General features: G+C 58.4%; 1 protein-coding gene across 3 annotated transcripts; it reads left to right on the top strand.

The window, feature by feature from the left end:
- The first annotated feature begins 12,890 nt into the window (after nt 1-12,890).
- Nucleotides 12,891-22,397, top strand: PHLDA3 (pleckstrin homology like domain family A member 3). Of its 3 annotated transcripts, none has more exons than XM_033845669.2 (2): nt 12,891-13,532; nt 22,275-22,397. In XM_033845669.2, exon 1 carries the CDS (start codon nt 13,101-13,103, stop codon nt 13,470-13,472), a length of 372 nt encoding a protein of 123 aa, XP_033701560.1. In that variant the 5' UTR covers nt 12,891-13,100; the 3' UTR covers nt 13,473-13,532; nt 22,275-22,397. The 3 variants fall into 3 exon arrangements, with proteins under 3 accessions (XP_033701560.1, XP_073655995.1, XP_033701493.1); XM_073799894.1 differs by lacking the exon at nt 22,275-22,397 and adding an exon at nt 19,971-20,104; XM_033845602.2 differs by lacking the exon at nt 22,275-22,397 and adding an exon at nt 14,862-16,162 and having other exon boundaries at nt 12,896-13,532.
- Nucleotides 22,398-22,875: the final 478 nt, after the last annotated feature.

Consider the following 22,875-nt stretch of genomic DNA (forward strand, 5'->3'; position numbering starts at 1 on the left):
CTCTGGCGCCCTGTCCTGCTCTGGACCCCCGTGGGGCTGGGCTGGGACTTGATGGGAGCCACCGCAAGTTAGCAGGAGGTCTGGTGGGAAGAAAGTGGCCGCTTCCTGCTGTGCTGGGGCTGCTTCCTCCCTGGCGTCCGATGTAACTGAACCCGCTGTCCCGGAGTGACCCGACCAGCCCAATCCTGCTGCCACATCTGGGGGTGGGAACCGTGTGGGCTTGGAATTTGAGGGGCTCAGCAAGGCCCCCAAACTGTGCTGAGAACTTTTCCCAGCTTGGAAAGTCACAGAGTGAGAGGGAAACTCAGCCAGAGGAATGTGCATGTCAAACCCAGAAAGCTGACTTCTGCCCAGGAGGCAGGCAGTGAGGTGAGGGCTGGGAGTCCAAGATCAGGTCCAAGCTCGCTGTCGTCGGGCAGGGCCCGCTGCCTGGCTCACAGACGGCCGCCTTCTCACTGTGTCCCCCTCCCCCCGACCCCGTGGCGGGAGGAGCTGGAGAGAGTTTCCAGGAGTCGCTAATCCCACTCATGGGGGCTCTACCCTCCTGACCTGATCACCTCCCAGAGGACCCAGCTCCAAATACCATTACCTGGGGATCAGGTTTTAACACATGAATATGAGGGGTGGGGAGGACAGCTTTCAGTCAATAGTGCAAAATTCACTCACTCCGACCCAATAGCCCCAAAGTCTTAACTCTCCTTCCAGAGACTTCAAGTCTCACGCGGTGTTGCGTACACTGGACGTGGGAGAAACCCCAGGTCTGAGGCGTCCTGAGGCAAATTCCTCTTCAGCTGTGAATCTGTGAATGATGTGTGTTCTGTGCTTCCAAGGTACAAAGGTGGGACACACAGAGGATAGACATGCCCGTTCCAATAGGGAGAAATAGGAAAGAAGAAAGGAGTGCCAGAACCAAGTAATTCCCAAACCGAATGGGGCAAGTTCCACTAGACCACAAACCTCGAGACCAGTCCTCGGCCCTCTGGCCCCACCGTCGGGGGGCGGCTCCTGGTGGCCCCCTCACCGGAACCCTGGGGTGGGGGTGGGCCTCGCACTTGTTTTTAAAAATGGAAGTCTTTTTTTTTAAAACGTTATTAGTTCTTTCATTTATTTATTTTTAATTTATTTACTTATTTATTTTTGGCTGCGTTGGGTCTTCGTTGCTGCGCGTGGGCTTTCTCTAGTTGCGGCGAGCGGGGGCTGCTCTTAGTTGCGGGGCGCGGGCTTCTCATTGCGGTGGCTTCTCTTGTTGTGGAGCACGGGCTCTAGGCACGCGGGCTTCAGTAGTTGTGGCACGTGGGCTCAGTAGCTGTGGCTCGCGGGCTCTAGAACGCAGGCTCAGTAGCTGTGGTGCACGGGCTAAGTTGCTCCGCGGCATGTGGGATCTTCCCGGACCAGGGCTCGAACTGGTGTGCCCTGCATTGGCAGGCGGATTCTTAACCACTGCACCACCAGGGAAGCCCCTTGCCCTCACACTCTTGTGATGGGAGTGGCGGCCCTGGTCTCTGAGTCCCTTCCTGGGCCATCCCCCCATTGTCCTGGGGAACAGCATTCGGCTTCCTGGAGGGTCTGACTTGTCCTAACCTTATCGTAGGTCACTCAGCCGCACCCTGAGTGCTCTGTTTCTGCAGTAGGGTAGGCTGGGAATGTCCAGATCTTTAAGGTCTGCTTCCTGTGTGCTCCGTGCAAGGCCAGCCTCCAGGCTCTTCTCTCCTCTTGCGTTTCCATTTCCTGGGAGGAGCCAGGCTGGTCCTTCCACACTTTGCTCAGAGCTCTCCTTGGCTAAATACCGTTGCTCTCAAGTTCTACCTTCCACAAAACACCAGAGTCTGAACACGCTCGAGCCACATTCTTTGCTACTTTATAACAAGGGTCCCCCTTGTCTCCTTTCCAATAACACACCCCTCATTTCTGTCATCAGAATGGCCTTTGTCATCCATATTTCTACAACATTCTGCTCAGAATTACTTCCTCCTTATTCCCTGAGACAACTCAGTCTTTCTCTCCAACTCTCTCTTCTTTCTGACCTCTCACCAGAATCCCCTTTAAGGGTCCGTTCACAACAATGTGGGTTTTTTCTAGCAGACATTTCCAAACGCCTCCAGCCTCTACCCATCACCCAGCTCCAAAGCCATTTCCACGTTTGTAGGTGTCTGTTACAGCAGCAGCCTACTTCCTGCGCCCATTTCTGCCTTGGTCAGTTCAGGCTAACAAAATACCATAAGCTAAGTGGTTTATAAACAGCAGAAGTTTATTTCTCACTGTTCTGGAGGCTGGGAGTCCAAGATCAAGGTGCTGGCAGATTCAGTGTCTGGGGAGAACCCCCCTCCTGGTTCCCAGACGGCCGTCTTTCTGCTGCGTCCTCACACGTGTACCTCACGAGGGGGTGAGGGGGCCCGCTGGCTTTTATGAGGGCACTAATCCCACTCACGAGGGCTCCTCCCTCAAGCCCTAATCACTTCCCAAAGGCTCCATCTCCTAATACCATCACCTTGGGGGCTAGGATTTCAACGTATGAATTCTGCGGGGACACAAACCTTTAGTCTCCGGTGGGTCACCTGAGCCAAGTCCACGGAAGAGCAAACATTTTCGAAATGAGCTCATCTGAGAGCTCGCAGGGGCCTTCATCTGAGGGATGTGCCTGTCGCGTGTTTGGGGCTGGGCTTCCCCGCCCACAATGTGAATTCACAAGACAACAATAAGAGCTGCTTTAACAACAGCAAGTCTGTGCGTCGTGTCCGTACGACCAGATCCAACAGTGGCCTTGCTGGACTCCTTCCCTGACTCTGGGAATGGGCCCTGAACATACAAGATTGGTATAGACCAGGCAGTGCTATAGAGCTGTAGGTAAGTGCAAGGTGAGTCCATCATCTTGACAACATCTCTATGTCCAGCCCAGGATGTGGCCAACTGGACGTTCTCCCAGAGGGTTTGTGCATCAGGGAGGATGGATGGTTCCACAAACGGATCATCCGACCACCGGCTGCTCTGGGAGGGCCCACAGGAGTGGCCGGGATGGGACGTCTGGGCCCCAAAGCTGGGAACAGGCTGCCCTCTGCTGGCGGCTCGGGGGCCCCTGGTGCCCCAGCACAAGGCCATCCGCCAGGCTCCTACGCTGGCCGCCAAGCTCAGGAACACGGGTCATCCAGAGTAGCCGTGGTGCGGAGGGGGCGGGTGCACCTCCTGGGAGCGAAACTGGGTAAAGGCAGAAGGCTGTACCCAGAGGCCGGTGGCTGGCCAGGAAGCCCCTAAGGGCAGCGTGGGGCGGGCAGCAGGGGAGGAGGGGGGGTGGAGGCCCGCCTGCAGTGAGTGAAACCCAGTTCCCCTAAAACCGAGGCCCCCTGCCGAGTTCATGATTAATCTCGCTACCCAAAACTTTATTCCCTTTCTTATCCCACCCCTCAGGATTGACGAGTGTCAAAGTAAAGGGGGGGATGGAAACCAAGCAGGACCCTGCGGGACCTTCCCGGGTACAAAAGCCCCTCCGTGTCTCCTGTTTCTTGTTTGCAGCAAAAGGGTTTGGTCTCCGGGGCCTTCTCTGAGTTCCAAAGAGCAGGCTCGACGGTTAATGATCAGGACAAGATCACAGGCCTTCTAGTTCCTCTTGAAGGGATGTAGGTAAGAATCTTTGAGTCGTTCTGCAGAATCTAAGACCCCCACCTCCTGGAGGACGGTGGCTACATGCTGACCACAAGCATGTAGACCCCAGACAGATTGGAACCAGAAGGTTGATGGTTGAGATTCCTGAAATATCACCCGGTCATCTCACCACCAACCAACCAGAGGAAGGTCCAGGAGCAGATCAGACATCCCATAACCCTCTCCCCTTGCCTGAAAGCCTTCATCTCTGGAGCACGCGCTACCCGTTCTCCTTGCTTGGCGCCCTGCTAGGGAAGCCTTACTTTGCAGCAAACACCAGGTGTCAGAATTTGGTTTTCTGTGCTGTAGGCATACAAGCCCTTGCTTGGTAACATGGGGGCCCCAGAGGAGGAGGGGGCTGTGGGAAGGGGCCGTACCTTGCAGGTGGCGCCTTGCGGTAGGCCGAGAAGTGGGCGCCCCCCAACCCCGTTCCCCAGGGTCCCTACCACCCTACTTCCTGCACGTAGGTGTGCTCACCTCTGGACGCAGGTGAGCTTCTCCCTCGCAGGATTTGCGTGCTCGTAGGGCCCTGTGGTCTGCCAAACCCAAATGACCCAAAGGAAGAGGGGCCGAGGGTCTTTGCCCGTCCCGGGATTTCTTCTCATTTCTGTGGTGGCTGAGCGAGGTGTCCAGGGCCCTTCAGGAGATGCATCTGTGGGAGCAACGCCTGGTTTCGGGAGGGGCCACGCTGCGGGCTCTTGGGGTAGGACGGGAACGCGTGGTCCATCCTGGGGGGAGGCAGCTGAGGATGGCCGGAGGGGTGAGGATAGGGAGAGGGAGAATGGGGGCTGAGAGCTGCTCTCAGATGGGGGAGGAAACCCCCGGCAACTGAGCAGGGTCTCGTTCCCAGACCTAGAGGTGCTGACCTGTGGAGCAGGGGAAGAGCCATCAGGGATCAGCGACTGGACGATTCCGGCCCCTGCCCCTCCCCTTCCCTGGCCCCCTTCTCCCTTCCCTCCCCCCTGCCTCCCTCCTCCCCCTCCCCTGCCCCCTCCCCTGCCCTTCCCCCCTGGCTGTGCCTCTAACCCCCTGCCCCCCACCATGAGAAACACGGGGGAGGCTTTAAATTGGATTCTCAGCCCCACCCCTAAGAGTCTGATTCATCCACCTGGGGGCCTGGGAGTCTGTATTTGCAAAGCCCCTCGGGTGATTCTGATGCCTGGGGTCAGCTAGGCTGGAGGATCTCAGGAGGAGTCGGGCCTCTAGGCCAGCGCCTGCCTCCACCCCCAGCCTGAGCTCTGCACCCCACCCGGCAGCTGGTGGCGCCTCTGAACAGGCCTAATGATTGGAGAGGACCTCCTGGAACTCGCTGTTTCTATCCTGGAGTCACCCAGGACAGGCCCACCCTCCCGGCTGACAGTCCTTCAGAGACGCTGAGTCTGCTCCTGGGCCGGGGTGGGTGGGCAGGGGGCAGACAGACATCCCTGCCTCCCCGGAGTTCCCGACTGAGGCACGAGGGGCCCTGTTGGCCATTTCATCGTCTGAGAAGGAGGAACATGGCCTGGGTGGGGCTGTCCCAGGGCTGGAGAAGCAGACTGGGGGCTTGCACCGGGTCAAGGGGCAAAGCAGAAGCCACCCCCTCGGAGAAGACCCCGCCCCGCCGCGGCCGGCTCCCTCCTGACTCCTGCTTTTGGACATTTTGGAGGTTTCATTCCTTGTCTTGTGCACTGAGTGCCGTGGCCTCTGTGAAGTCCTTAAATGCATCACTCATGTGATCCCCACAAGAGCCCTCTGAGGCCGGCGCTGTCATTACTGCCGCTTACCAAGGACCAAACCGACCGCAGCCTAGGATGGGGCTCAGGGTCAAATGGCAGAGCAGGATAGAAACGCAGATTGCTGGGTCCAGGCCTGGGTCCTGCACCACGTACCTGACACTCTGCTTGCGAAGAAACTGCCTCAGGCCGGGAAGTGTGGGGTGCGGTGCTGGGACTGTAGCAATAGCCAACACTCACTGAGCACATCCTGTGAACTCAGGCACCCGTCTGGGTGTTGTCTGACATGACCCCTCCACCAGCACTGAGAAGTGGTCATCTTATCCCTTTATTCTAGAAGAGTAAACCGAGACGCAGTGAATTTTATGCGGCTTATTCAAAGTCACTCCCAGGGGTGGGGCTGAGATTGGAACTAGCTGTGTGACCCTGGGCCCACCTCCTCCCTCTGGGCGTCAACCTCTCATGTGTGAATGGAGACGTTGGCCTCAATTAATTCCAGAGAAGTGCTGCTCGGGCTTGAGAAGCTCCTGGGGATCTTGCGCAGGTGCAGATTCCAGTTCCGCTGTTGGGTGGGGCCTGAGACCCGGCACCTCTCTCGGGCTCCCAGGGGAGGGAGGCACTGATGCTGCTGGTCTCCGGGACCACGCTCAGCAGCTGGGCTCCCGGGACCCACCCAGCTCTGATGTTCCGTTTATGGGCCTGGGGAGACTTGCCCCAAGGCCGTGAAAATTCCGGAAGCAGGTTATGGTGAATAAAGCGCTTAGTGGGCATTTCCCGCTCCTGGCCAAGCCCCTGGCCCTGGGCCCTCGACACTACTACTCTGCGACCTCAGCCTGACCCCTCGGGAGGGTTCAAGGGCTCCCTCCTGGGCCACGCAGGGTTGCCTCTCCCTACAGAAGGAGTGAGGGAGGTCCCTGCTCACCCTGCCTCGTCCCAGAACACAATTCACACCCAGTATGACTCACTCTGACATTCCTTCCCACCAATCGGCCGGAAGATCATATTCAAGAATATGCGAGGGGCTTCCCTCCCTCTCCTCAGGCCCTCCGCCTTGAGCCATCTCTAAGGTTCTCCTTGACCCCAGTCCCAGGCTGGACAGCTCACGGCCTTCTCTGCCTGGCCTTGACAATGGCACTTAGAGGAAGGTCTCAGTTATCAGAGGGATACAAGTGAGAATTCATAATCCTCGCTATGAAACCCAAAAGCAAGCAGGGAAACCCCAGCACCACGGTCCCCTCAGGTAGAAGGAAGTCCTGGGGACATGTGACCTTTCTCTCCATCCTTTTTCCTCCATCACGCCGCTATCCCATGTGATTTTATTTTATTATATATATATTTTTTGCGGTACGCAGGCCTCTCACTGCCATGGCCTCTCCCGTTGCGGAGCACAGGCTCCGGACGCGCAGGCTCAGCGGCCATGGCTCACGGGCCCAGCCACTCCGCGGCATGTGGGATCTTCCCGGACCGGGGCTCGAACCCGTGTCCCCTGCATCGGCAGGCGGACTCTCAACCACTGCGCCACCAGGGAAGCCCCCCACCATGTGATTTTAATGAGGTCCTGTGAATGGTTGCCCTTTAGGAGGAGAGGGAAGAGCCACCCACCAGTGCAGGGAATGTCAGAGCTGGAAGGGGACTTATGAATGCTGGGACAAGCCTGGCACACGACCAAGGAGAAGCCTGCTGGATACCATTCTAGGTGCAAAGGTGTGGAAGCGAAGACGCCAAGCTAAGTGACTCTTGTCTCTGAGGTTGCGGGACTGAAGGGGTGGAAAAAGATACTTTCTTGTCTTGAATTTTTTACAGCAAAAGTGCATTCAAGTATTACTTGCACTTCAAACACTGTTATTGTTAAAAGACAAAGAAAGCCATGAACTGGAAAGCATTCTGTGTGCCCGAGTTTGCCCAGCTGGTGCCCGCGGGTTGACTGAGGCCCCTAGTTCCCTGGGCAGCAGTCAGGCTTCTTCTGATGGTCCTGCCCCTTGACCCAGTGTCCCCGAGGATGAGGGTCATTCCAGGGAAGCACCTTTGCTCCTAGAGCAGGGGCATCCAGATGCTTGGATGACGTGGGGAAAGGGAAAATTCTGCAGGCCCCGACCTGAACCCACAGTCCAATCTTGGAGCAAATGCCTTCAAGCCCAGACTCAGCCCCGTCGGAGAGGAGGCAGTGGGCGCTCTCGAGACGAAAGGGAGCCCTGGTGAATCAGGGAAGTTATTGGGCTGGAAAGTGATTAAAGGCTGAGCGTGGGAGGGGATTTCCACCAAGAGATCCCAGCCCAGGAGCAAGCCTGGGCAGTGCCCTGTTGCCATCTGTTGCAATGGTGCCCGTAAAACCCAACTCGCTGGAGACTTGAAACCTTGATCCATTTTTTCTCTGTTGCCCTTTAGAAAAACAGAGATCCGAGGAAACCCCACAGCCCTAGAACTAAGCGCGCTACACCAAAGGGGTGTGGGCAGGTCAGGAGAAGGCTCAGGGAGAGGAGGGCGGGGAGGAACTGTGGACTGAGGTTGCGTGTGTGTGCGTGTGTGTGTGTGCGCGTGTGTGGTGTGCGTGTGCATGTGCGTGCGTGTGTGTGTGTGCATGTGCGTGTGTGGTGTGTGTGTGTGTGGTGCGGGGGGAAGCAGACTGCGAGCAGACCCACTTTCCCGTCCCATCAAGGTGAGGGGAGCTACCAGACCTCAGGGACCTGGGACTGCAAAGCAGACAGGGGAGGAGAAGAGATGCTCCTCTCGTCTCACCAAAACAACCGATCCCCCCAGAAACCAGCCAGACTTTCTTACAAATCTAACACGGGCTGGGCAGCCTTCGTTTTATGGGACCAGGAAACTGAGGTCAGAGAGGGGACAGACTTGTCCCAGGTGTCACGGAGCTGGGGCCCCGTCTCCCGGCTCAGTGCTCCGTCCTCCACCCCGGTGGTTTGGCCGCATCAAAACCACCTGGAGGCTGGTTACGACACAGGCCCCAAACCCAGAGCTTCTGACTTGGCAGGTCCGGGGTGGAGCCTGGAACCTGCATTTCTAACAAGTTCCCAGGTGCTGCTGCTGACACACTTGAGAACCGCTGCTCTAGACCCTTGCTGTCCAAGCATGTTCCGTGGAAGCTTCTAGAAAAGCAGAATCGCAGGTCTCACCGCAAACCTACTGAATCAGAATCCGCATTCACAAGATTCCCCAGGTGAACTGTTTGTACCTTGCAGTCTGGAAGCACTGTCTGCACCGCAGGGCCTCTTCCTTCCTGGGAGCCCAACCCAGGCAGCCTGGAGGAGCCGTCCAATCCCAGTTGTCAGGGGTCTAGGGGGAACCTGGGGATTCCCGTGTTTCCCGGGGCGGGGGATGGGCGAGCGAGCCACAGGGGTAGGAGGGGCTGCACACCCAGCCCAGGGGCTACTCTGCTGTGGTGCCCACCCCCAACTCCAGGAGGCCCTGCAGTGCCCACCTGGGGAATTGCCAGGCCAGCTTTCTACCTAGCCCCAGGGATTTTATTTTATTTTAAAAATATACGTAATACACATGTACTTAATGTCATGTACCCACCATTACAATATCATACAGAATAGTCTCACTGCCTTAAAAATCCCGTGTGACCCTCTGGTGGTTATTATTATCATTCTAAATAATATACCTAGACCTCTCCTTATTAGTTCATTCACTCTAGGTAGCGTTTATTGACTCCTGACAATGAAAGAATGGGAAACTCCGTCGTTATCCCTTTTCCTCCTCCCAGTTTTTTTCAGTTCCGTTTCCGTTTCATCCACTCACTCATTTATGTGCTGAGGCCCCCGTGGGTGCCAGACAACAGTCTAGGTGCTGGATCCACAGGTAAAGGAAGCAGATAAGACTCCCTGCTGGCACACAGCCTACGTTCTAGCAGAGGAGACATACAGGAACTAAGGAAATATCAAGACTTGTAGATGGTGACACGCGGTATAGAGAAAAGTCAAGCAGGGAAGCGGATGCAGTATGTGTGCCTGTGACTATGTGTGTGTGTGTGTCTGTGTGTGAGTGTGACTGTGGGGGGCGGATTTAAACAGGGTGGTGGGGACGACCTCACTGAGAAGGTGATGTCTGAGTACAGAGCTGTGTGCGGTAAGGAAAGGAACCTAGAGATGCTGGGGGAGGAGCGGTCCAGGCAGGGAGGAGCCCGTGGCCTTGTGGGCAGGCTGGTGAGGAGACTGGCTGGAGGTGGGGGAGGCGTGGGGTACAGGTCAGGAAGAAAGGGGCAGGCCCCCCAGGGCTGCATCACCGAGGGGCCTCAGGCTCTGGAGGATTGCAAGCAAAGGGGTGATTCTCCCTTCTGTTTAAATTTGTACCGTGTTAATATACATTCTCTTTGTAAATACAATGATCTTCAATGCTTGTTCTATGGACTGAGCGTCGCAATGAATGAGCACTAAAGCGAATTTATAATCAGATTAAGTGCACATTGTAGAAAACAGCAGAGATTTGACTCCCTGAGCCTCTCTGGGCCCCGTCCTTCCTTCCATCCCATGCTGTTCCCATCTTCCTTCCTACCCCGTCCCAGGCAGCCACCTGGAGTGGACCGGGCGCCCTACTCCCCACTAGGGAGGCTCAGAGCACCTCCAGCCCGCTGCTCCCTGGGGCCATTTTGCAGTCCAGCCCATTCCAGCTGGATGCAGACGGGCTGACGGTGCAGACCAACTTCCCTGGGCGGGGGAGGTGCACGGGGCAGAGGGAAGAACCAGCCCCGGTTCTGCCCAGCAGAGTCCCCTGTGGAGTCCACAAGTCCACTAGAATTGACTGAGTGTCTCTGGGACTCAGCACTGCCCCAGCCAAGCCCCAGAGGCTGAGTGAGAGCTCCATTCCCAGGGGCAGTTTACCCAGGGACTTGGTACCCAGGGGCGGTGTTCCCCGGGGGGGTGGGGTACAGATGCCCTGGCACTAGCCCCCTGCACCCCGCCCCTCTAGATCCTTCTGAGGCTCAAGTAATCCAGCTGGAGTCTGAGCCTCTCCCAGATGGGGCCACCAGGCAGACACCAGTCTGGGCGAAAGGTTTAGAATGAGCCATCTCCCCTCGTCCCCAGGGGGTGGGGTGGGGGCAGGACTCCCACGTTCCAAGTACCTACACAGGACGCCGGGGGGATGTGAGGCTGGGAACCGGACGTTTAACTGGTAACGACCTTTCCAGCAATAGAGTACGCCCTGCTGAATTTCCTCCCATGGCCTCCCCGTTACCCAGTGCTTCTGTCTTTTTCCGGCCCATTCTCCTGTGTCCAAAAGCCTGGCACCCCTCCAGCCAGGAAGCTGAAGAGAACAGTGTGGGTGGCTGGTTCACGTTTAAAAGGAATGCTGTGTACCCTGATGCTTACAGAGAGGTGCTGTGGTGTCAGCAAAAGATCGTGGGTCCTCTCAGCCACCACGCAATCTCATCCCAGCTTTGCCATTTAAAGAGCTGTGTGACCTCATCTAGGTTGCTCGGCCTCTCTGATCTCATCTGCCATGAGACTCAAAAACACGTGAGAGCTCTCTGTAAACTTTCCAAGCCCATACGTTTGTGAATTCACCTGGGTCTGGAGAGAGCACCAATGTGTCCCAGGCCCGGAGGAGGAGGAAACGACAGCGATAAAACAGTCAGGAACAGAGCTGGTCTGGAGCCCTGTTTCCTCAGTAGGATTCTGGATCATGCAGGACTGTGCTGGGTTGGTGCACTCAGGAGATGCCTATGGAGGGATGGAGTGGGGGGCGTGGGTGTTGGAGGCTGGAGGGAGGGCCACAGGAGGGCATGGTTGGTGGGCAGGCTGAGACCTTGGGGTCCCTAAGGCAGGGCTGCGGGCCCCTCGAGCCCCCTCCACTGCCACCCTCTGGAGCGGTCTATCTTGGTTGCCTCTCTTCTCTCCTGGCCTGACCACTCCCTCCGGTGGAGGGGCCTTCTGGGAGTCAGGGGGTTAGCTGGCCCACGTGCACGTGCACGCGTGTGTACGCGTGTGTCTCCTGCAGCTCACGGGCTGCAGAGCTGTGGGTGGGAAGATGAGAGCTCCTGACTTGGGTGCCGCCGGGCAGGGCGCCCTCCCCCTCCACACTGGACCCTCTCTGTGCCCGTTAGGCTCCACAGCACTGGGCAGGAGGGTGGAAACACAGGGTGTGAGTACAAAGAGGTCTTATGACTGTCATTATTACAAATCATTATTCCCATAATAAGCTATTATTAACATGTATATGAATAGGTCCCTAAGAAATGGGAAGTCCTGGAGGAGCTGACCAAGATGGGGCGGCACTAGGACCCAGGGAGCTGTCTCCCAGTGCCGGGGCCGGGGTCCTCCTCGTCAACTAAAGTCAGTAAAACTGGGGGAAGGGGTGGAAGAATTCTTTTTTTCAATTATTCATTTATTTATTTATTTATCTGGCTGTGCCTCACGGCTTGCGGAATCTTAGTTCCCGGACTGGAGCCCTCAGCAGTGAAAGCTCGGAGTCCTAACCACTGGACCACCAGGGGATTCCCTGGAATAACATTTCTTGAGACTCTGAGAGTTACCAGGCTCTGTCCTGGGCTTTTCACAAATGTCATCTAACTTATTCACTAGAGCTCGTGAGATAAGAATCAATGAATCCTCTCATTTGACAGATGAGGAAACTGAAGGATGATGAAGTTGCCCGAGGTGGGCGAGACACAGCCACCGAGGCGGAGGAGTTGAGGTTGGAGCCCAGCTCTACAGAGCTGGTATCTTTACACCACACGCTCCAGGCAGAAGAGGGAGGGGAGCCTTCTTCCCGTCCCCTCCCTCCGTCTTCAGCTCAGCATCCGGGGAAAAGTCCCTTCTTGGGGGGTGCGGTGCAGGATGGAGGGAGGTTGATTGAATCTGCGGAGGGGAAGCAACAGGTCGCGCTTGGCCTGGGGCTGACTCCACCAGGCACGGTCTAGGTGGGCTGAACTGCAGGCCCCTCCAGTGTGTGCCCAGGACACAGGCAGTGCCATTGCCAGGTGATCCGTGGGGGGCGGGGAGGGGAGGCCAAGGGACCTCAAGGTTCTGCTCTCCTCAGCCGCACTGGATGGGGGCAGGCACAAGACAGTGGGTCGTCCAAGCAGAGACAGCTGTGGGCAGCCTGTCTGGGGCCCAAACCGAAAAATCTGCAGATGGGGGAGGAACCCAACTTAGGCTTGATCCCCCCTTTCCCCCGCCCCAACCCCAGGATCGGCCTCATTTTTCTGATTGCGCAACGCCAAGGGGGAGCTGGTCAAGCTAGGAGAGGAGGCAGAGGCTGGGGGCCAGGACTGCCGCGGCCTGGGAAGCTCCAACAGCTGTCTGGCAACCCCCATCCCGTGCGAGTCCCAACCGGTGCCAGTGCGCGACCACGGAGCAACCCGCCCTCCTCCACAAGCAGCGACCCCCTCACGTCTGGAAGACGCCCCTCCTCCTCCCCCTCACTATCCCCCCCTGAGTCCAAGGCCTGGAGGAGCTGTGGTCCCCAGAAACGGCAGACAGGAGGCCTGAAGGCGCCCCGCCCCCGGGAGCGCAGGGGAGAGGAGCGAAGGGGAGGGGAGGAGAGGGGAGGGCCGGCCGGGCAGGAATGCTCGGCGCAGGAGGCGGGAGGCGGGCGCGGGACATGTGAGGGCACATCCCGCGAGCTGCCGCCCGACGCGCAGACGGCCCGGGGAGCGAGCGGGCGAACGGGCGAGAGCGGGCGGGAGGGCGCGCAGCAGCGGCGGGGGCCGAAGCCCGGCGCGGGAGGCACCGGGCGCCGGCCGGGCCGCAGGGAGAACCGGCGGGGCGCGCCGCGGCCCCGGCCCCGCGCGCGCCCATGACGGCGGCCGTGCTCCGGGAGGGCGTGTTGGAGAAGCGGAGCGGCGGGCTGCTGCAGCAGTGGAAGCGCAAGCGCTGCGTGCTCACCGAGCGCGGGCTGCAGCTCTTCGAGGCCAAGGGCGCGGGCGGCCGGCCCAAGGAGCTCAGCTTCGCCCGCATCAAAGCCGTGGAGTGCGTGGAGAGCACCGGGCGCCACATCTACTTCACGCTGGTGACCGAGGGCGGCGGCGAGATCGACTTCCGCTGCCCGCCCGAGGACCCCGGCTGGAACGCGCAGATCACCCTGGGCCTGGTCAAGTTCAAGAACCAGCAGGCCATCCAGACCGTGCGCGCCCGGCAGAGCCTCGGGACCGGGACCCTCGTGTCCTAGGCCGCAGGCTAACGTCTTCGCTTCCCGCGGCCATGGACGCGGTGTCGTGGGTCGTGCCAGGTGAGTTCTTGGGGTCTGAGCCTTTCTTTCCTCTTGCCCTCCCGTCTCCTCTCTCCTCTTTCCCCTACAGAGGAAATGCCCGCCCGGCCCCCGCCCCGCACCGTCCCCCCCCCACCCCAGCATGCCCTCTCAAAGCTGGCCGTCGTAGGGCCAATGGGGAGGGAAAGCCCAGGAGTCGACCCTGGGTGCCTGGGCCTGGGGCCAAGAGCCGGCCCTCCCCCTGGGACGCCGGGCAGGGGTCCTGAATGTGCCTGCAGTGCCTGAGAGGAGGGTGGGCAGGATGTGCACCGCCCCCCCCAGGTCGGTTCTGCCCTGACTCAGGTGGAAGAGGCTAGCAGAACAGACCTCCAGGCGGCTGGGCCTCCACCCCCACCAAGGCAGGGCTCCTGGGCTGTGGCTTTCAGGGAGCTGCGGAGGGCGGAGGGGGGGTGAGCTTGCCCCCCCACCCCTTTCTGCTGCGACGACGCTCGTCCTGGAGCTTGACGGTGGGATTGAGGCAGGAAGACGGCCTCCCTCAGTGGCAGGGTTCTCAGGGTTGGGGCCAGAACCAAGGAGTCGTAGCTCCCAAGGTGGGACCTTGGTGGGAGCTGGGCTGGGCCTGGGAGCTCCACTACCTGTTCTCAGTGGTGGGTTTTGGGTCCTAGGGCTGAGCTGTTGGGAAACCAGGAGATTTGTGGGGTGTGCAGGCCAGGCCACTGATGCCGAGGAGGGTGGGCCTGTCCACCTGCCCCAGAGTGCCCGCCATGCTGGCTGGGCCGAGAAGGGAAGCTGGAGGAGGGGGTGGGGCCGGATTTGTGGTCAGCAAGGCTCAGGGGAGGGACCAGGAATAGAACCTAGAAACTGTGGCTCCTGGCCCTGTGCCGTCTTCCCCAGATGCCGCCCCCTCCCGGGGGAACTGGGCGCAGGTTGAGGAAGGATCTAGGTGTCGTTTCTCCCCTGGAAACCTGTATCCCCCTCGCCCCACTACCACCACCCTGCTGACTCTCCCTGTCCTGCAGCTTCTCACCTCGCCAGGTCGGGTCCGTTGAGCCTGGGGGTCGGTGCTGCACACCCCCGGCCCTCCTGTTAAGTGCCTCTCGTGGGGCAGTGCGGGGTCACTGAGAGGCCAGGCAGGAGGCAGACCTTCTGTCCTTAGAGCTGATCCCCTTTGATCCCCCAGGCCTCAGAGGCCGGGAGGGACAGCTTCCTGCAGTGATGACAGGGTGTTGGACAAATGCTGTTCTCTCCTGAAACGTTGGAGCAGGTTGGGAAGCTCTGGTACAAACAGCTCCTGTGGCTACTCGCCGCCCCCGTGTGTGCCCTGCCCTGACTGCTGTTCTTTCTTGCCAGCTTCCATGCCCCCTTTGGCTCGCGGGGTGTGACTGTGCTCCGTTTGGTGAGGCAGAGGCCATGGACGCGTGGAGGAGGCGTTGGAGCGTGTTAGGGGCGGCCGGGGCCGGGTAGCAGGTCAAAGGCCCCGAGGGGCTGAGGATGAAGATGCAGCCCCCGGGTACTCAGACTCCCGCTCAGGACCTTCCGGCCACCGGCCTGGCCTCCGAGATCGTGATGGAGAGCTGCCCTCCAAGCCCCCTCCCGCCACGGCCCTGCGTCTCTGCTGCAGACTGCTAACCGGCCCCCCGGCTTGGTGCCGTGCCCGGAGAAAGGCAGACCCCCGGGGGGCGCCGAGCCAGCGCCCCAGGACTCGGGAGGCCGGGCTGGCGCTCAGAAGAGGAACCACCTGGGCTCGCCTCCGGATTTACTTTGGCGGGGGTAGCTGATGGGTCTGAGGCCCACACCTGGGGGTCATCTGCTGCTTGGGTCCTTCTGGGACCCCCACCCATCCAGGCCTCTCTTTGCACAGTTCTTTCCCCCTCCTTCCCCTCTTCCCCCACTGCGGTACTAGGCCTGGAGGTGGTGGGGGGGTGGGGGGGTCAGCCATTACCATTTCACACCCGTCCACAAATGCAGATGCCCTGCAGAGGGCAGTGACCACACCGTTCGCTCGCTGAGTGGAATTCTTCGCCCGCCGCTAAGACCTGGTGCTTGGAGTATCTGTCCGCACCCCGCTTTCCCAGTCCACACCCCATCCTGCAGTCTCCAGCCTGGGGAGGGAGAGACCCTGCAACCCAGGGAACATGGACTCGGAGGTCCTAGGGGAGGGGCCGTGAGGCCTGCACGGGCCCACTCGGTCTCGAGAGACGCCCCTCTGCCTGCTCTCCTGGGGGGGCGGCTCTGCATTCTGGGTAGGGCCTGTCTCTGTCATTTACACACTTGGGCCTTGTACGTTAACACCGTTAAGTCTTCTCTGCGGGATGGTTGAAAACGAATAATTTCAGTAGCGGGGAAACCGAGGTACAGAGTCACAGCTGTCTTGAGTGACACAGAAACTGCCGATCGGGTAACCCACGTCCGGCCTCCCCTGTTGCCAAGCAGCGGCTGCCCGGCAGGGGCGGGGAGGCTGAATGTCCCCTGCAACGAGGCGGGGTCCCTCAGTGCTTCCAACCTGTTCGTTCCGCATCAGATTCCTCCTCCTGTCCGATCACGATCTCTGTCCTTTGTCCCCGTCCCTCAGAGTCCTCTGAAGCTTCTTGCTTATCTGATATGTGAACTACATCTTACAATCAAATAAGAACTTACCAGTTACCAAGGAATTTTTACAGATCTCTCATTTATGATCTCCTTAGGCTGCATACCCAGCCCATGATGGCAAATAAGCATCACCGTCCGTGCCAGCTAGTGTGCTGTGATCAATTGGTGATGTCTGCCGTGAGCTTTGGGAGGAAGGTGGGGAGGTTGGCAGCTCTTGTATATATGTGTGGGGAGAGCATGGTGTCTGCCACTGTTTCCTTGATTCAAGCTACATGAGAGGCTTAGCTTCTCCATCCTGCTCTAAAACGGCAGCCTCTAAACTAGAATCCTCAATAAATAAATAAATAAAAATAAAATAGAATCCTTGCTCTTTCCATCGAGCCCAAAGGTGACTTTGGTGATGGTGATGGTGAGGATTCAGGGAGACGTCCAGACACTCAGACACGGGGGCGTGTTTGTGCACAGGTGGAATCGGGGTGCAGGACACACTCATCCAGCAGACATGCCAATGCCTCTTGCAGCCAGGTGCTGCGCTGGGCGCTGGGGCGCGGAGATGAAGAAACACCCGATCTGAGCCAGAGCCCAGGGCGAGGAGGTACCTGCTGTGCCGGTAGAGGGGTGTCAGTGGCACAGGCGGTGTCCTGCCTGGCACTGTCCTGTCCGCAGCGGAGCCTGCAGGGGTGGTTCTGGAGCTTGGCAGCTCAGGACAGCAGGGGGCACAGCCAGTGTGGGGTGTCTGCGGGGGCACACACAGTGCAAGGGGAGAGTGGGCTCCCAGCTCCCGGCCCTCCCTGCTTTTTGGGAACAGCCAGCCCGTTGGTTCCAAGGATGCTTTGGTTCCTATCCAAACCCAGCTTCAGCTGCTCCCCTTGCCAGGAGGTCCCAGCCCCCGTGAAGGGGGTGCTGCCGTAGGACCCCCAGCACCAGCACAGACCCTCGAACAGACTCTCAGCAGACACTAGTGCCGGTGGCGGGTGTTGGGAGGGGGATAATCGCTCGAGCCCCGTAGCTGCTTGGAGGCGCCAAGAACTCGCAGCACGGGGATCGGGGCTTGCGCAGTGAGTCTCGTTTTTTAAAAGATACGTGGCCTCTCTGGGGTGTCTCTCTGCTTCCTGGGATCAGGGGTGTTCTCGCCACTCTGGCAGCTGAGTTTGGGACAAGGAGCACGGGCCCTCACCCCAAGAGTGCTCGGCTGGACCACAGAGCAAGGTCAAGGTCTCCTGGGGGCACAGAGGCCCCGACAGTGCCAGCGGACATGCACGAGATGGAAAAACTTCGCTCAGTTGGGACCCTGCCGTGAGGCCAGGGCGGGGCAGTCGCCACCATCTTTCCATTTGCCTCGGCGGCCACGGCTCACCCCTGCCCGATCTCTGAGTCATCAATGGGAAAATGAGACGGGCAAGTCCCAGCCTGGCGGCAGCTGGGAATCCACTGAGGCCGGGTGGGGAGGCGGGGGAGAAGGGCCCGGCTGGCTCTAGTCAGGTGAGCTGGGCTGGGAGCTGAGGCTTTGGCAAGAGCCAGCCTGTTGCAGGGAATGGGGACGAGTGCAAAGAGCTGCCGGAAGCAGAGGGTCTACCGCAGGAGGGAGCGGGCATCGCGCCCGTGACCCTGGAGTCTGGCCTTTCCCGGAAGCTGGGGAGTAGAGGCACCTTGGCGGCCAGGCGCAGGGACCCCAGCAAGACATTGTGATTCGCTGTGCGCAGGGCTGCCAGGAGGCTGTACTGGGAGCCCGGGCTGACCTCCTCCCAGCCACCTGAGTGTCCCGCCCAGGACGCAGTTCATCCTTCCGATTAAAACCTCCCGAGGTGAGGTCAGGGCTCTTTCCAGTGTCCGTCCCCACAGTCCCCAGCCGGCGCCCCTGCATGGGAAGCGCCAGGTCCCAGGACTAGCTGGGGGCCTTTGCTCAGCCCACAACCCCGCCATGGGGAGCCTCCCTGCTCGGTCCAGGCCAAGGAACTGCTCTCTGCTCTCCCGTCACCACGCTGCCTGGCGACAGTCGGTCACTCCCGTCACTATGTTCCTGCTGCCTCTGAGTTCCTGGGACAAGGCAGGCGATTCATCATCACGGTTGCAAACGGTAACCAAGCTTGCTCCGTGGGCACTGACCCACGATCAGCACAAGGGGGTCGTGGAACGTCCAGCCGCTGAGGTTGTGGCTTAGTTTTACATTCAGAAAGTGAGGCCCAGAGAGGTCATGTGACTTGTTAGGAGTCACACAGCGGCTGACTGGCGGAGGAGCCAGGATTCGACTGGGCAGTGAGCCTCTAGATGTGTTCTCTGAATCCACACCAGACGAGTACTTCTCCCAGGATGAGCGGGCGAGTGACAGAGTGAGTTTGCCCGCGATTTCCTGGGGAGAAGGGAGCTCACAGGCGGGCACTGAGAGTACGCACTGAGGCCTGGGGGCCGCGTGAGGGCCGGAAGGGACCCTCCACAGACTCAGGTGGAGGAGGCTGCAGGGGTGGAGGGGTGACTGCAGCCAGGCCTTGAAACAGGAGGAGACACAGGGAGGTGTCCCCGGGTTGGGAGGATCTGTGGGTGCCCGCAGGGTCAAGGTTGGGGCAGGATCCCCTGCAACAACGGAGGGACCCCGGGTCGGGGGAGGGGCACGAGAACGCTGGGGACAGTGCCGGTCCTGTGTTGGCCCAAATGCTGTTTGTCTCATCACCTGGGTACAGGGACCCCATCCTGCAGGGACAAGGGCTCTGGGCTCAGCGGACGTGACCCCGTGTGGCAGCACCCTGGTCCCAGAGCCCCACAGGTAGGGCTCACCCCCCGCTGGGGCGACCGACCATCCCAGCTTGCCTGGGACTCTCCTGGTTTTAGCACTGAAAGCTCTGTGTCCCCAGAAGCCCCTCACTCCTGGGCACTCTGGGACCATTGGTCACCCCCCTCCCAGCCCTGCCCAGGGTCAGAAAGCCTGGCCTCTCCCACCCTCCCCATCTCAGCAGTCAGCTCCGCCCACAGCCCTCGGCCCTGAGAAGGGACCACGCAGAGTCCCGGGCTGTGAGCTACTGTGTGATGGCCCATGCGCTCCTCCGGCCCCTACGCTGGCGCCAGCAGACTTTCCTGCCGTCCTCAGAGGACGGCCAGGTCCCGGCTGCAGGGAGGAAGGAGAACCAAGAGTCCTCCGGGCTCTCCAATCAGCTCCACACCTGCTGCACCAGTGCTGAGCCTGCGCCACCTGCCAGGTACTGGAGCCAGAGCAGGCGGACTGAACGGGGAGGAGGGCTGTGCGGTCGGGGCAGAGCTCTGGGGGTGGGGCGGGATGCAGGGAACGTTTCCGGTGGTCTTTCCAAGGGGGTTAGGGGTCTGACTCTCAGTGGGCGGGGAACGCACAGGGGAAGACCTGCCCTGGGCAGAGTTGCCAGGGCTAGAAAAGGTAAGGTGGCACAGAGCCTGGGAGCACAACAGGTGAGCACAGAGGAGGTAGCTGACTTGGAGCCCCCGACCGTGATCTCCGCTTCTCTCTCCATGCAGTGGGGAGCCCATCTCCAAGCCGCTGTTCTTACACACACACCCCTTTATTTTATTACATTGGAGAAAAATGTGAAAGGACAGAAAATTATAAAGAGGGAAACAAATATCTCTGTGTTCCCATCTTTGAGAAAATCTTTGCTAGCATTTTGGTATATTTCCTTCTACATTTACTCCTATGCAAATATATACGTAATATATAATTATATATGATCTGTAATATGTAATTATTTTCACACATGGGTCATTATGTGTATTATATCTTGATTTTTTTATGTATTAATATATTGTGTTATGAGGCCATGACATTAAATTTTTTTTTCTTTTCTTTCTGTTTTGTTTTGCGGTACGTGGGCCTCTCACTGTTGCGGCCTCTCCCGTTGCGGAGCACAGGCTCCGGACGCGCAGGCTCAGCAGCCATGGCTCACGGGCCCAGCCACTCCGCGGCACGTGGGATCCTCCCGGACCAGGGCACGAACCCGTGTCCCCTGCATGGGCAGGTGGACTCTCAACCACTGCACCACCAGGGAAGCCTGACATTAAATATTTTAATGCCTGTATATTATTCTATTACGTTTATATTATTTATTTGACATTCAATCCCTCATTCGTTGGATCCCCATGTTTTTTTTGATTTTTCCTTTGTTATATATAAGGCTGCAACGAACGTTTGCCTATTTAAATCTCTGCGTCTGGGGCTTCCCTGGTGGCGCAGTGGTTAAGAATCCGCCTGCCAATGCAGGGGACATTCGAGCCCTGATCCGGGAAGATCCCACGTGCCATGGAGCACATAAGCCCGTGCGCCACAATTACTGAGCCTGCGCTCTAGAGCCCGCGAGCCACAACTACTGAAGCCCGTGCACCTAGAGCCCGTGCTCCGCATTAAGAGAAGCCACCGCAGTGAGAAGCCCGTGCACTGCAACGAAGAGTGGCCCCTGCTCGCTGCAACTAGAGAAAGCCCGTGCGCAGCAACGAAGACCCAACACAGCCAAAAATAATAAGTAAATAAAAATAAATTTATATATAAAAAAAGAAATATTTAAATCTCTGTGTCTCTGGATTTTTTAAAAAATAATTCTTTTTTTAATGTAAGTTTTATTTTTTTAAAAATCAAAGTATAGCTGATGTGCAATATTATATAAGTTACAGATGTACAATATAGGATTCACAGTATCTATTTAAAGTTATTATAAGATATTGGCTCTATTCCCCGTGTTGTGCACTGTGTCCGTGCAGCTGATCTATTTTGTACATAGTAGTTTGTACCTCTTACTCCTCTCCCCCTATTTTGCCCTTACCTTCCCTCTCCCCCGTGGTAACCACTAGTTTGTTCTCTGTATCTGTGAGTCTGCTGCTAGTGTTATATTCTCTAGTTTGTTGTACTTTTTAGAGTCCTCATATAAATGCCATCATGCAGGTCCTTTAGGAGACTTCTTAGAGCGGCACGGCTGGGCCCGCTGGAGAACAGGGTGGGTGCCGGTGAGCTGCTTCAGAAGGGCCGGTGGTCGCAGAGGAGGGAGACCTGGGGGCAGGGAGATGGGTGTGGGGAGCCGTGGGGGGACTGGGAGGGGTCGGGGAGACGGTGTTGAGACAGCAGCCGTTTAGGAAATGCCCGTGTGGGCAGTGACTCAGGTCACCCACGAGCAGGTGTGCAGGTGGCCGCTGACCACCAAAGCGCTAATCATAGCCGCGAGGCCGTGTCTTTTTGGCCACGCTACTTGGCTCCCATTAAAACGGAGACGACATGGTCTACTTCCTGGATCACTGTGAGACGTGGTGGAGAGAGTGCCCGTAAAGGACACAGCACACAGATGGTGCACACGGCCGTCTGTGAGCACAGCCGCGTAGAAATCCTCCCCGCGACCTTGCCCACCTGATCCACATTTGGGGGGAAGCCGCGTGTAACTAACGTACTCAGGACCAACATCGAGCCCTCGGGGTGCAGCCTAAATTACACACAGGCTCTGCCAGACTTACCTCCCGTCCAGACGAAGAACTGCCACCAGGAAGAGTGGAAGCAGGGGCCCAGGGTGGGGGGCCCAGGCCCTTCCCACTGCCCCCGGGGCCCCCTGGTTAGAAGGAGGCTGGAGAGAGACAGCAGGTCAGTATCTGTCAAGATTCCTCGTCATTAGACTGAGCTGCGCCGCCGTGATCTCCACCGGCACCGCTACCGGGCTGCGCTCCAGTGGCCCAGAGCCCTGCACACACACGCACACACGCATGCACACGCACATGCTCGTCTGTCCCCCTGCCCGGGAAGGGAGGGCAGGTTACCCACCACGCCTGAGTTCCCAGAGCCTGTCGCCCACCAAGCCCAGAGGAGAGGGCAGAATGGGACCCAGGCCAGCCCTGGGAGCCTTGGCTGACGCCCTGTGGCGAGGGAGGTGGGCCTCCGCGCTAATCAAGACGGATAAAAGGACTAACGGAGCTCAGAAAGCGGTTCGAACACCAGCGATTAGTTATACTCGACTGGGGTGGTCGGGGCAGCCGTTTAGAGCTTTCAACTATTTGTGCAAAGGGAGACGTCAGACCCCATGCTTTCCCCACTTCCAAACCACGAGTGACAACATGCATTCCCTGCTCCCGTGGGTCCAGCCGCAATGGTCTGTTTCTCCAGCAAGCCCCCTCCCAGCAAGGTCTCTGGAAGACCCCTCCCCCGTCCTCTAATCTTTGTCATCACCCTGTGTTTCCACCCAGGCCTCTGAGTCTCCAGGAACCTTCAGATGTGATCTTGCTGTGTTATCACAACAGCCTGTGATATTGGACTATTTCCTGATAGATGCCGTGGTGAATCTTGGGCTGGGGGAGAAGCGCTTGGGGTGCAGGTAACTCAGGGCTGCTGTGCGGGCCTCGGGGCTTGGGGTCCAGGCGCCTGGTGGAGATTTAGTGAGTGGAGTCTGCTGAGTGCTGTCTCACACACACACACACACACACACACACACACACACACACACACACACACACACACACTGCGAGCTCCCATGCGTTCACTTAGCCTCAGAGGCCGGGGTCCTGGCTGCAAGGGCGACCTCATTCCTCCACTTCCTGTGTCTTCCTCAGACTGGTGCTCGCCTGTGCTTTTCTTTGCCAGATTCCATCTTTATCAAATACGTCCTGCAGAAGGGGGTCCACATGGGCAGTTGGCCTTGGCCACACTCTTATTGCCTGGGGTCGGTTTTCACAGATGGAGACAGAGCAGGTTTTCACAGATGGAGACACAGCAATAATCCTCTCTTTCTCCAGGAACACTGCAAATAAATAGGGTCAGGACACACAAGTGGGCACATAGTAAAACGTC

Source organism: Tursiops truncatus, chromosome 1 (genome assembly GCF_011762595.2).
Source record: "Tursiops truncatus isolate mTurTru1 chromosome 1, mTurTru1.mat.Y, whole genome shotgun sequence".
In the NCBI taxonomy this organism is placed as follows: Eukaryota; Metazoa; Chordata; class Mammalia; order Artiodactyla; family Delphinidae; genus Tursiops; species Tursiops truncatus.